The sequence below is a fragment of the Asparagus officinalis genome, chromosome 3 (assembly GCF_001876935.1).
Source record: "Asparagus officinalis chromosome 3, Aspof.V1, whole genome shotgun sequence".
Lineage (NCBI taxonomy): Eukaryota > Viridiplantae > Streptophyta > Magnoliopsida > Asparagales > Asparagaceae > Asparagus > Asparagus officinalis.
In genome coordinates, this window is record NC_033796.1 from 36,627,466 (window position 1) to 36,640,270 (window position 12,805).

Here is a 12,805-nt window from a genome sequence, read left to right on the forward strand (position 1 = left end):
TATCGCAAATGAATACCTGCATATAAGATTTCAGAAAAGGCGAAAGAAATTCAAGCTTATAACTGTCACATGTTTTTTCAAGATTGAGCTTCAACGGCTTAGAGGTATCAAGATTCTTTGTGATCTTTGCATTAACTATGTTATTGACAAGCTTGACGACCCAATCTTGATCATATTTATCGCAAATGAATACCTGCATATAAGATTTCAGAAAAGGCGAAAGAAATTCAAGCTTATAACTGTCACATGTTTTTTCAAGATTGAGCTTCAACGGCTTAGAGGTATCAAGATTCTTTGTGATCTTTGCATTAACTATGTTATTGACAAGCTTGACGACCCAATCTTGATCATATTTTTCAGGAAAGAACGGCTTTAATTCTTCAGAAAGTTTATCCGTGTGCTCCTTCAATACATGCTGCATCTTGGATTCAAAATATTCAAACCTCTTGCCGGGGCAGCGAGGGCAGACCCAGAACTTCCATGTATGTTTCTCCTGGTAAAACTCCAGGGCCTCAGTTATTATATGCAGAAACCGACTATTTTGCTCTGACCATTTTTTGAAATCATTAACATTCACTCGTATGAGGTCTCGCCATAAATATTCTAGACAGGATGGAATTCTATAAGCTTGTTCCTTTTCTGCCAGCATCACCTTGCAGTGTGCAGAAGCAATGGGACTCTTGAGCATATTCAATAGAAAACGGAACCTTTTCTGATAGTGGTTCACCTCAGTGGCAGAGATTTCTAGGCCTGTTTTATCTTCATAACCCTGGGGCAAGAAATCGTAATGGTTAATAATCACAAAAGCACGCTCACACTCCTTGGCTGCCTCTTCGAATTTTCTGTGCAGAACAAGAAGCCTCACATAGTGGAAAGAAAATTCAAGAATGTTGGGGGAGAGTATGGTGGCTTGATGTGCTGAGTCGATGGCCTCTTGTATTTTTCTGTTCCAGCCCTCGGGATCGTTGGTGAGGGTCTTGAAATAGTTGCAGAGCACTAAACTGCGGGTGTAGTGGAATAAGGAAGAGGATTCGTGCTGGTGACGAACATTGTTAAGAGTGTCGTGGGCACCGATGAGGTCACCTTGACAGAGGAATTGAAAAGCTTGTCTACAGAGTATCTTCACCTCTTCATCAGGAGGGTGAGGATTTGTGCTTGTGGAAACAAGTGAAGAAGAGGAGGAATGAGAAGGGCAGGGTTCTTCACCTTGATGAGAGGATGGAAGAGCCTTCTCAGCAAGGTCCTTCACGTTGTCAGGAGGGAAAGAAGCAATGGAATTTGCAGGGCAGGGTTTATCACCTTGAGCCTGGTCATTGAGGCTTTGCACCTCATCAGGAGGAGGATCTGCGCTTCTGGAAGCAAGTGAAGAAGAAGAGCATGAAGCAGGGCAATTTTCCATGATATCTGTAATTGGACCAACAGAATGTGCCCGTAAAATGAACATGAGGCTTTGTTGGTAGAAGGCCATCTGATTTTCAGTAGTCTCCTCCAAGAAGTTCTCGAAGAAAAAATTGATCGGTTCAGTAACTGCAAGAGCTCGTTCACACTCATTGACGGCCTCTGGAAATCTTTCACTGCAACAAATGAGAAGGTTGACGTAGAAGAGAGAATACTCGAGGTTGGAGGGGGAGAGTTGGGTGGCTCTCCGAGCAGATGCAATGGCTTCTTGGAACCATTGTTCTTTTGCTTCAGGATCATCATTGTGGGTATATGCATACCCATAATAGTGGACTAATGCACATATACGATGGAAGAAGGCAAAGGAAGTGCGACGTTGGTAGTTTGCTTCTTGCAACAAGCGATCAGCCTTGGTGAAATTATTTGAATCAAGTAATGCCAGAGCTCTCTCACAGATATCCAATACCTCCCTGCAGACAGGGCATGATGAATCATAGAGCTCCGATCGATTAGGGCATCTCTAGCTATAATCAAGAACGATCGCAGCTCTTCTCTATAGTAAATGATCCAACCCTCCTCAGTGGTTACATGGCTGGCTTCTTGAAAATTCAACTCCCTCAAATAATCAGCAGTGTCTGAGATGGGGTTGGTAACAGCAAGAGAGCGTTCACATTCCTCAATGGCTTCTTCATACCTTTGACAGTAGGAAATGAGGAGCTTGACATAAAAGAAAGAGAACTCAAGGTTGGATGGAGAGAGTTGTGTCGCTCGATAGGCACAAAAGAGTGCTTCTTGAATGCAGAGATTCTTGGCTTTGGGATCTTCCTCCAAGGATTCAGATCTGAATAACTGGATGACAGAATTGATACGGAGTAAGGCAAGGTTAGCATCCTTCATCAAAGAGTCGGCCTTGTCGTATTCATGAGAACAGAGTAATTGCTTAGCCTTCTTGCATAAGGACCTCAGCTCGCCATTGACGGAGGATGAGGAGGAAGAGGATGGGTCACAAGTCTCTGAGTGGTCCATGGAAATCTTGGGGGAGGAGTGGTTTTGTTTTTTCTTTATGAGAAGGAAGGAAGAGGATGGTGGTTTCTCTCCTCAGTTCTTGATTGATTGAGTTGTGTTTTATATCCTCAGCTCTCTTGTTGGTTGTGGAGGAAGAAGAGGAAGGTAAAGGGAGGCGAGGCTGCGAGCCATGGGGATGGAGTGAAAGAAGGGGCTTTTGATTTTCTCTGCTCTCAAGGAGGACGGTGGTGGTTTGTTTTTTATCAGTTCTTGAAGATGGTTACATATCCTCAGAGGCCAGCATCAAATGGTTAGTTTAAAAGGCAGAGGAGGGCGCTAAACCGGACTTCTGAACCGGGCCCATGACAGTTACAATGGGCGCTTTAGCTTCATTTCAAGTGAGGCGGGACCCGGCATAAGAAGGAAGGAGGAGGGTGGTGATTTGTTTTTTCAGCTCTTGGTCGAACGGTTAGTTTAAAGAGGTAGAGGAAAATGCTGAACGGGATATATCAACCCGGTCGGTGACGGTTATAACGAACGGTTCAGGTTGATATTCGAGTGTTGGCTTGGAACCTTCTGCTTTCCTATATAAGGGAATAAGAAGTACTAGTTGAGGGGGGCACCAGGCTGGGTTGACATTGAATTTTTGAGTTTTGTTTTAGTTCTTTATTCTTCGCTGTTAGTTTCCACAATCTCAGCTGCATTTAATTTTCTCTAGTTTTTCTGTTTCATCGACAAAAGTTGTGGGATTCTCTCAAATTCTCTTAATTGGCCAAGTTTTCGTGTTTTTTTTTGTTCTTTCCAGAATTCATCTGCAACTTGCTGACCTTAAGAGATGACAAGTACTTAATTGAGAAATTTTTACTCCGTCAAGAACCTGTGACCATCATCAGCTCTGATGTTGAAGGAAATCTGGAAGAAATACTAGATCACTGGATGACCAACTCAACCTGATTGATGCTGCTCCACATAGCAATAGAGTATCAAGCTGTGCGGCTGCTGCATTCAGGTACCTTGGATTATGGTTTTTGTGATTTTGGTCCGCGATGTCTATATGTATTTTGAAAGAAGTCACTCAAATCTTGATATTATGAAACAAGTCCTATAAATTCCATTAGTTACCCCGAAATTAGTCCATGGTCCATGTTACCCTTTCCCTGATAGAAGTTAACTCAGTTTAGAAACCCATTATTTGATAAGCTACCCTTGTTAGCAATTAGTTATGGAGGAAAAAGCAGGTTAGGATTTAAAACCATTCAACCTTGGTTGTCCATGGAGTTGTTGAAAAAGCAGATTTTCGATGAACAGTGTATCTGTCGACCGACCTCAAGATCAGTCGACCGATGAAACCCTCTGGAATTGTGAAAAATTTCTGCTCGGTCGACTGATAGCTGATCGGTCGACTGATAGCTGATCGGTCGACTGATAAGCGTTCCTCGGTCGACTGATAAGCTCGTGTGCATGCCAAATTGACCTGCTCCTCCTCCCCCACCCGCCGCCCTCCCTTCCCCTCCCCTCCCACAGCCTTCCCCTTCTCCACCTCCCCCGGCTGCAACCACCCCTCCTTCCAAGTACACTGCTCCTCCCCTCACTCCCTCCTCTCCATCAACTCCCTCCCCTTCCTCCTCCTCTCCCTCCTCGGTCGACTGATAGTAACTTTAAGCTCTCAAATTGACCTACTTCCCCGTCAGATGAATGTTTTTCAGCTAAAAATATGTTTTGTTTGGTTCTTTTAATAAAGATCTATTTACGACTGGCTACCTGGATTTGTGAACTGACTTTTTGCAATCAGATAGACTATTGAATATCCTGCAGAAACAAGTCTGCAGATTATAATCCAGGCTATCAAGAGTTGTTGGAGCTTTACGTGTCTGGAGTGAGTTATGAAGGTAATTCCCGATTGCATCTAGTTTCCATTCACGATAATTTAACTATTATTGACTCTTCATATGAGTTTATTATTATGTCTTATAATTGGGGCAGAGAGAAAATATGAACTGAAAAGTTTTTATCTGTACTTCTGTTATTTTATGAGTTGAAGTTTCTGTTTGCAATGACATATCGTACTTGATAATTAGCATCAAGCTTGGATCTTTTCCTATGACAATTGGCATCCATTTTCTACATGCATTATGTATGAAGTATAACTCTAAGAAGGTTGCAGAATGAATGTGCTGATATGCTTGACATCAGTATGGGATGAACCATCTTATTCTTAGCCTCAGAAACATCTGCTAATATACTGTGTAGGATAGACTGGGGTTTGCATTTTAAACTACTGCATAATGTTAACATCTGCTAATATACTAAGTACGATAGACTGGAGTTTACATTTAAACTACTGCATAGTGTTAACATGTCATTTTTATTCTCTGATCAAAATAATTTAATTTGTTTATTACATGCAATGTTATCATTGTAATTTGATTCGACAGTGGCTACTGTCGGAAGAGTTTGCTTCTCTTGCTTCTATATTTTCATTTGTTTCTTTCAGATTTCATTAGCATTAGCATTAGCATAATTTCATTCTCTTCATAGTTATATATGTTCTCTCCCTCATAGTTATGTTTGCTAGTAAGGTGTCCCCGTATCTTCTTATGCTTTGTTTCTTTAGAAATGCAATTATGCACATCACTGCTCAATCATGTCTTTTTATGCTTACCAAGTCTAAACTTGTTGAAAGAAATAGAAACGCACCGAGTTCATTCCTAAAACTTGGGAGTGGTATACGGACGTATTTTTTTTCTTAGGGTGTGTTTGGATTTCAATGGGGTTAAGGGAAGTTAAGGGAAACTAGGTGAGAGAATGGAAGGGAATGGAAGAGAGTTCCCTTCCCCTTGGTTACACCCCAATTTGAAGGGTAACAAATTTTATACTATTAGGGGGTGAACCAAGGGGAACTAGGGTGAATAACTTCACCTCCTAAATGTTCCCAAATAAGGTGAATGATTCCCCTAACTTTACTTCACCCTTATTCCCCTCAATCCAAACAAGCCCTTAGATTTTTAGTGCTAGCCAGTTCACAACTTAATTTCTAGACTAGTAAGTCCTTTGTGTCCTTCAAACCATTACTGCCTTTATTAAATATGGGGAAAAAAAATATTGAAAACAAACGTAATATGCTGCAAGCGCAGATCCTGACACAACATTAATTTTCAAACCATAAAAGCAATTCACGAAGAACCTCTCGCGACTTGAAAACCTTGAGAACTTGAGATAGATGCTTAAATTTAACATGGGACAATTGAAATTAGGTCAGCATGAATAATATCCTATACTATAGAAGGCTCTATGGACATAATGCATGGTTACATAACAGTTGCAGCAAAATCTATGAACAGAGTTCAAATCTTTTATTCCAGAGCAGATTGAACTAAAGATAAAGAAAATGATATTTTCGGCCAAATTTATTATCAGTCAAATTTGAGAAGTGTGGATTTCTACAAATTGTTTATGAGTAACTTGAAAAGAGACATTTGTAAAGATATGGCGCCAAAAAATAATTGATCACATAGATGATGGTCAAAAGTACTTGGGACTGTTGTTATTGTTACTATTTTTTGAAAATATGCCGTGGCACTGCAAATTCAATCAAATTTAGTATGATAATGCTAAACTCCATCTAGTTGCAGTATCAATCACAGTAAAAGAATCTGAACAACACAATTCATAACTATCTGAACTTTGTGCCTTTGGGTTTGTTGCTCTTCTTTATACCCTTTGAAATCTCCAGTATTTGTTTCTCTGCTCTTTTATCTGTGCTACTTTGTCAGGGACTGAATCTGTCGAGTGAGCTGGAAGAGCACTGGACCTGTCAGATGAGATGGAAGAGTTGTTTGTCAGGGACTGAATCTGTCGAGTGAGCTGGAAGAGCACTGGACCTGTCAGATGAGATGGAAGAGTTGGAATACTGGAACACTAGAAGAGGACTGAACAAAGGCTTGGGGGTCTGTGTGCAATACCTTTAAGTCTAGGGTCATTGTAATAAAGGTTTAGAGTCTGTTACAAGTAGTTAAGAGTTGTTACAAACTGTTAAGAAACAGTTAAGTCTGTTTTAGGTCCGTGCACGGTTTGTGCATGTTTCTTGTTTCTTTTGCTTAGAGCGACAATATAAAAGAAGAGATGTAAACTGAGATCATTATGAATGAAATGAATTGATTTCTTCTCTTCAACTCAATCTAAATCTCACTCTCTCTCAAATTCTTTCTTAAATTCTCTCTGGTAAACTTCCCCTTTCCCTCAGTTCAGAGTTTTCATGGCCAGAAGTACAAGTAAAAGGTTCAATAGAGGGACACGATCCTCTCAATTGGTATCAGCGCAGGTTGAAGATGAAGCAGAAGCTGAAGATTTCATGGAAGATCAAGCAAGAGTTTCAGCAGACGAGGCAATGCTACAGGGAGTTCAACTGGAGGAAACCATCACCAGTCGAGGAGTCCTCAACCAGATGACTCGCGTGGAGGAGACCCTCAATCAACAAGGACTCATCAATCAAGAAGTAATGACTCAATTGAGAGAGTTATCTTCTCAATTGCAAGAGCTCAAGAACACCAGGGATCGAGCAACTAGGAGTTCATCAAACACTGGAGTGAGAAGCGATCAAGGAATCTTAGGACCAGGATCAAGAAGTACTCGTGGAATTCTTGGATCAGGTAACAGGGACCAAATTCATGAGAGTGATCATCAAACACAGGAGGTTTGATTTTCCTGGTGAAATTTCCCTAACTCAAAGCCGAAATCAGGGTAATTTCTTGACTCAAAAGAATTCCTTCTTTAGTAATCAGAAGTTAGTTCAACCGAAATCTCTGAGACTGGATTTCCCTTCTTTTTCTGGTTCTGAGAATGTGGTGTCTTGGTTAGAACAAACTGAGCAAATATTTGATTACTATGAGATCCAGGAGGATGAATGGGTTAAGGTCTGCTCTTTTTACTTGAGGGATGAAGCCCTACAGTGGTTTTCCAAGAATTGCCCCACCTACCTCCTGCCAGGGAGATAGACCACAGAATTCCACTTGAACCTGGAACAAAACCAGTGTGTATTAGGCCCTACAGACATGCACACTTATTGAAGGCAGAAATTGAAAAGCAAATTGAAGAGATGTTGAAGAAGGGAATAATTAGACCAAGCCATAGTCCTTTTTCTTCACCTGTAGTCATGGTTAAGAAGTCAGATGGAAGCTGGAGAATGTGTATAGACTACAGGTCCTTAAACAAAGCCACCATTAAAGATAAATTTCCTATTCCAGTCATAGATGAACTATTAGATGAGCTTCATGGGACACAATTTTTTACCAAATTGGATTTGAAATCTGGATATCATCAAATAAGGATGCATAGATCTGATATTCAAAAGACTGCTTTTAGAACTCATAGTGGACACTTTGAGTTCTTGGTTATGCCCTTTGGTCTCACAAATGCTCCTTCCACATTCCAGGCTCTCATGAACACTATTTTCAAAAGGTTGCTCAGGAGGTCTGTGTTAGTTTTTTTTATGACATCCTGGTATACAACAAAGGTTGGCAAGATCATTTGGTGCATTTACAACAAGTATTCCAGATTATGAAGGACCACCAGCTAGTTGCCAAGATGTCCAAATGCAGTTTTGGGCAAAAACAAGTTGAATATTTGGGGTACATTGTGTCACAAGAAGGGGTTAGTGTAGACCCTAGTAAAATTCAGCCTATCATTGAGTGGCCCTTTCCTAAATCACTCAAGGGGTTGAGAGGGTTCCTAGGCTTAGCTGGTTACTACAGAAAATTCATCAGGAATTTTAGAACAATTGCTCAGCCTTTGACACATCTCTTGAAGAAGTGTCATTTTGGTTGGAATCCAGATGCAGAGGCTGCTTTTAAATCTTTGAAGATGGCACTAACAAATTCTTCAGTCTTGGCTATGCCTGACTTCAATTTATCATTTGTGATTGAATGTGATGCATCTGGGACTGGAATTGGGGCTGTGTTGATGCAAAGGGAAAGACCCATAGCATATTTCAGTTTTGCCTTGAAAGGGAGAAATGCTACACTATCCACTTATGAGAAGGAGTTATTAGCTATAATTCTTTCTACTAGAAAGTGGCAGCAATATTTGCTTGGTAGAAGCTTTGTGATAAGAACTGACCATCAGAGTCTTAAATACATTTTGGAGCAAAGGATTCATGCAGGAGTTCAGAACATATGGCTTGCTAAGTTACATGGATATGATTATATTGTGGAATATAAGCCAGGAAGAATGAATAAAGCTGCAGATGGATTGTCCAGAATTCATGAAGATGAAGTGGAAATTTCAGCCATCTCTATGGTCAATAGTGACTGGTTGCAGGAGATTAAAGTCTTATGCACTGATGATGTTTTCTTCCGGGAGCTTGATGAGAAAATACAGCAAGGTCAATTGAGTACTGAGGAGTACTCCAGGAAAGAGGGAATTTATTACTTATAAGGGTAGAATTCTAATTAGTCCTAATGCTCAAAGGTTGAAGACCTCTTTGTTGAAAGAACATCATGATAGTCCTTCTGCTGGTCATTCTGGTATTACCAGAACTCTTCATAGACTGAGGAGGGTTTTTTACTGGAAGGGAATGAAAAAAGATGTCCAGTCACATGTTCAAGCTTGTGATACCTGTCAAAGAGCTAAGGGAGAAAATGTGGCATCTCCAGGGCTCTTACAACCACAGCCTATTCCAGAGTATATTTGGGAGGATTTGTCCATGGATTTTATCACAAAATTACCAAAAAGTGGATCACAATCTGTAATCTTTGTGGTGGTTGACAGGTTATCAAAGTATGCCCATTTCTTTGCTTTGGCACATCCCTACACTGCTCAATCTGTTGCCCATGTGTTCTTTGAAGGGGTGTTCAAACTTCATGGGATGCCTAAATCCATAGTTAGTGACATGGACTCTTTATTCACTAGCTTATTTTGGAAGGAGCTCTTTAAATTACAGGGAAGCAAGCTCAAATTCAGCTCAGCATATCATCCCCAAACTGATGGACAAACTGAAATTACTAATAAAAATCTGGAATGTTATCTTAGGTGCTTTTGTTGCCATAAGCCAGGAGAATGGAGTAAGTGGTTACCATTGGCTGAGTTATGGTATAACACTACTTGGAAAGTTGCTACCAATACTACCCCATTTGAAGCAGTGTATGGTAGGCCACCTCCATCCTTGCTCTCCTATATCCCCAAGAGTTGCAAAGTGGAATCTGTAGATGCAGCTCTTTTTTCCAGAGACATAACTCTGCAATTTCTTAAAGACAGCTTGAAGAGGGCAGTTGAATAAATGAAGAGATTTGCTGATAAGCACAGGAGCCATAGAAGTTTTGAGGTTGGTGACTGGGTCTTTCTTAAGCTTCAACCCTACAGACAGTTAAGTGTATCTTCCTACAAAACTCATAAGCTCTCTCCTAAATATTATGGCCCTTACCAAATCTTAGAAAAAATTGGTGAAGTTGCCTACAAGCTGTCTCTTCCTAACCAGGCACAGATTCATCCTGTGTTTCATGTCTCCCAACTTAAAAAAAAAGATAGGTACTGATGTTGTCCTTCAAAATGATCCTCCTAGCTATGTTGCTGAATTGGTAGATGAACCTGAAAAGATTTTGGATAGAAGATCTTTAGTTCAGGGGAAAAGGCTTATATCACAGGTTTTAATTAAGTGGAAACAACGTTCTCCTTTGGATTCTACTTGGGAATCTTACTGGGATCTTGTTAAGAGGTTTCCTGCCTTTGACCTTGAGGCAAGGTCCAGTTTAAGGGGAAGGGAGTTGTCAGGGACTGAATCTGTCGAGTGAGCTGGAAGAGCACTGGACCTGTCAGATGAGATGGAAGAGTTGGAATACTGGAACACTAGAAGAGGACTGAACAAAGGCTTGAAGGTCTGTGTGCAATACCTTTAAGTCTGGGGTCATTGTAATAAAGGTTTAGAGACTGTTACAAGTAGTTAAGAGTTGTTACAAACTGTTAAGAAACAGTTAAGTTTGTTTTAGGTCCGTGCACGTTTTGTGCACGTTTCTTGTTTCTTTTGCTTAGAGCGACAGTATAAAAGAAGAGATGTAAACTGAGATCATTATGAATGAAATGAATTGATTTCTTCTCTTCAACTCAATCTAAATCTCACTCTCTCTCAAATTCTTTCTTAAATTCTCTCTGGTAAACTTCCCCTTACCCTCAGTTCAGAGTTTTCATGGCCAGAAGTACAAGTAAAAGGTTCAATAGAGGGACAAGATCCTCTCATACGTTCAGCGGTATGGAGGAGTTTCATCAAATGTGCTGCCTCTGATGGTACGGGCTCTCTCGTGGTTTGCTCTGCTGCTTTTTTCATAATGACTTCTTGATATTAAAACAACTAGTGTGCGTCCCGTGCGAAACACGACATTCCCTTCTTTTTTTATTGCTACACTAATGCTATTTTCTAATTACCACAGTATTTTTAAATAGGATAAGGCTTTTTTTTTTCAAAATGCTACTGTAATATTTTTAAAAAAATGCTACAATATCCCCTGCTACACTAACACATTAAAAGGCACAATAATACTTTTAATAATGCTACAGTATCCCATCCCACTCATGCTGCAGTAATGTTCTTTTGAAATGTTACAATAAATTAATGTATTATTTACTGTAGCATAAATAGCGATGTTTGGTCCATAAGAATAGATAAAAAAAAAAGAGAAGGATAGTGAGCAAAGAAGCAGTGAGGATAAATTTATGAAAAAACAAGTAAAATAGCCCAATTGAACACCTGGATATAAATCTTCAGAAGAGGAAAAAGAACTACAAGAAAATCAATCACACAATTCTGTTCAAGATTGAGCTGCAACTGCCTAGCTGTAGCAAGATTTTTCATGATTTTGCCATCGACAATGCAAATCTGCAAGGTGAAAAGTTAAGAGCAAGACTACAAGAGTTTGCACAAAAAATAAAAAAAAAAAAAAAAAAAAAAAAAAAAAAAAAAAAATTCTAAAATGCAAGAAAAAAGATGGCAACAATTGCCCAGACCTTCTTATCCTAGGATTCCTCTAGTTTCCTGAATGCTGCTTTTATGAAGTTGGGCCTGAAGGCTTAAAGCTCGGATTTGCTCTCTAGGGCTCGGGTGCCCAGACTAGGTGGCTCCCTGTTACCCCAAGGATATTTTACTGTTTTTGTATTAAGTTACATTTAACTTCATATTTTGAAGTGATGAAATCTTTATCAAAAACTTTTTTTTTTTCATTTGAGTAAATGTTAAACTCTATATTTATAAGTCATATGTTATGAAAAACTCAGACCCACGTGCATGTACTAAGATCAAGTTAGAGAAAATAGACAATCACAGTAAGCATATTTAACGAGATTTGGAGCAGGTCCTACGTCATCAGCAGCACAACATCACTTTTGCTTATCAGGGCTGTTTGTTTGCCCAAAAAAAAGAGGGAAATCAAAGAAATGGAAAACTATTTCTAAGTAAAATTGCTTTTGAGAATGTTTGGTTGGCTAAAAAAAGAAGAAAATTAAAGAATTGAAGATGAGATGATGTTAATTGTCACATTATTATTGGATGATGTGAGTGATTTTTTAAGAAAACTTGTTTTGATGTTGTTTGGTTGGCAACAAAAAAAGGAAATGAATTATAAAAAACCTATTTCCTGTAATAGGTTGTTTTCTTTTGTTTGGTTCATTCTTAAAAATAAGAAAATAGATGAGATGAGATGAATTATCATTATATTATTAAATGATGTGACCCGCACAAGAAAATCTTTTTCCTACCTTTTTGGGAGGAAATGTGTGGAAATAAAATGTCAATGAGATGAAATGAGTTGTCACCATATTATAGGATGATGTGAGTGATTTGAAATGATGAGATGAGATGAGTTGAGTGATGTTGTGGATGAAAATAATATTTTATTAGATGTGGTGGATGAGTTGTTGGATGAAAATAATATTTTATTAGATGTTGTGGATAAGTTGTTGGATGAAAATAGTATTTTATTGAATTTTGTGGGTGAGTTTTAGGGATGAAAATGGATGAAATTGCACTTTTTGAGATTTTCACCTTTTCATTTCTATTTCTTGGTTTTTAGGAAATCAACCAAACAGACCCTTAATAGAAAAATATGTTAGAATACCAAAAATAATAATTTTCAATGCTCAACATAACTTTGGAGTTAGTGGTGTAAGGGTTAGAGGGATTTTAAGATAATATCATAACAATCTTGAGTAATGTATAAAACAATAACCCTCAATTCCTAACATAACTTTAAAGTTATTGCAATGATTAGAGTGACTTTAGGAAAATAGAAGATAAAGAGCGAAAAGAGTTCTTTTTGAGTAACAAAAGAGAAAAGAGAGTGCTTGTGTTATGTTTGAAATAAAATGTAGCCAAATAATGAAGTGTATGAGATGCATATTACTATTATGGTTGGATTCCCTA

At 39.0% G+C, this 12,805-nt stretch overlaps 1 protein-coding gene and 1 long non-coding RNA gene across 2 annotated transcripts in view; one reads left to right on the forward strand and one right to left on the reverse strand.

Moving 5' to 3' along the window:
* The window catches only part of LOC109834962, a 7,386-nt gene extending 5,503 nt beyond the window's left edge, over positions 1–1,883 (reverse strand). Inside the window, exons 1-2 of the mRNA XM_020402969.1 lie at positions 1,865–1,883; positions 17–1,731 (exon numbers count right to left, since the gene is read on the reverse strand). Coding sequence (XP_020258558.1) covers positions 17–1,731; positions 1,865–1,883 — 1,734 coding nt within the window. The remainder of the gene's footprint in view (positions 1–16; positions 1,732–1,864) is intronic.
* LOC109833797 lies at positions 1,902–6,238 on the forward strand. Its single transcript, XR_002245349.1, has 3 exons — positions 1,902–3,081; positions 3,209–4,292; positions 6,177–6,238. It is a non-coding gene; the product is annotated as an uncharacterized LOC109833797 (long non-coding RNA).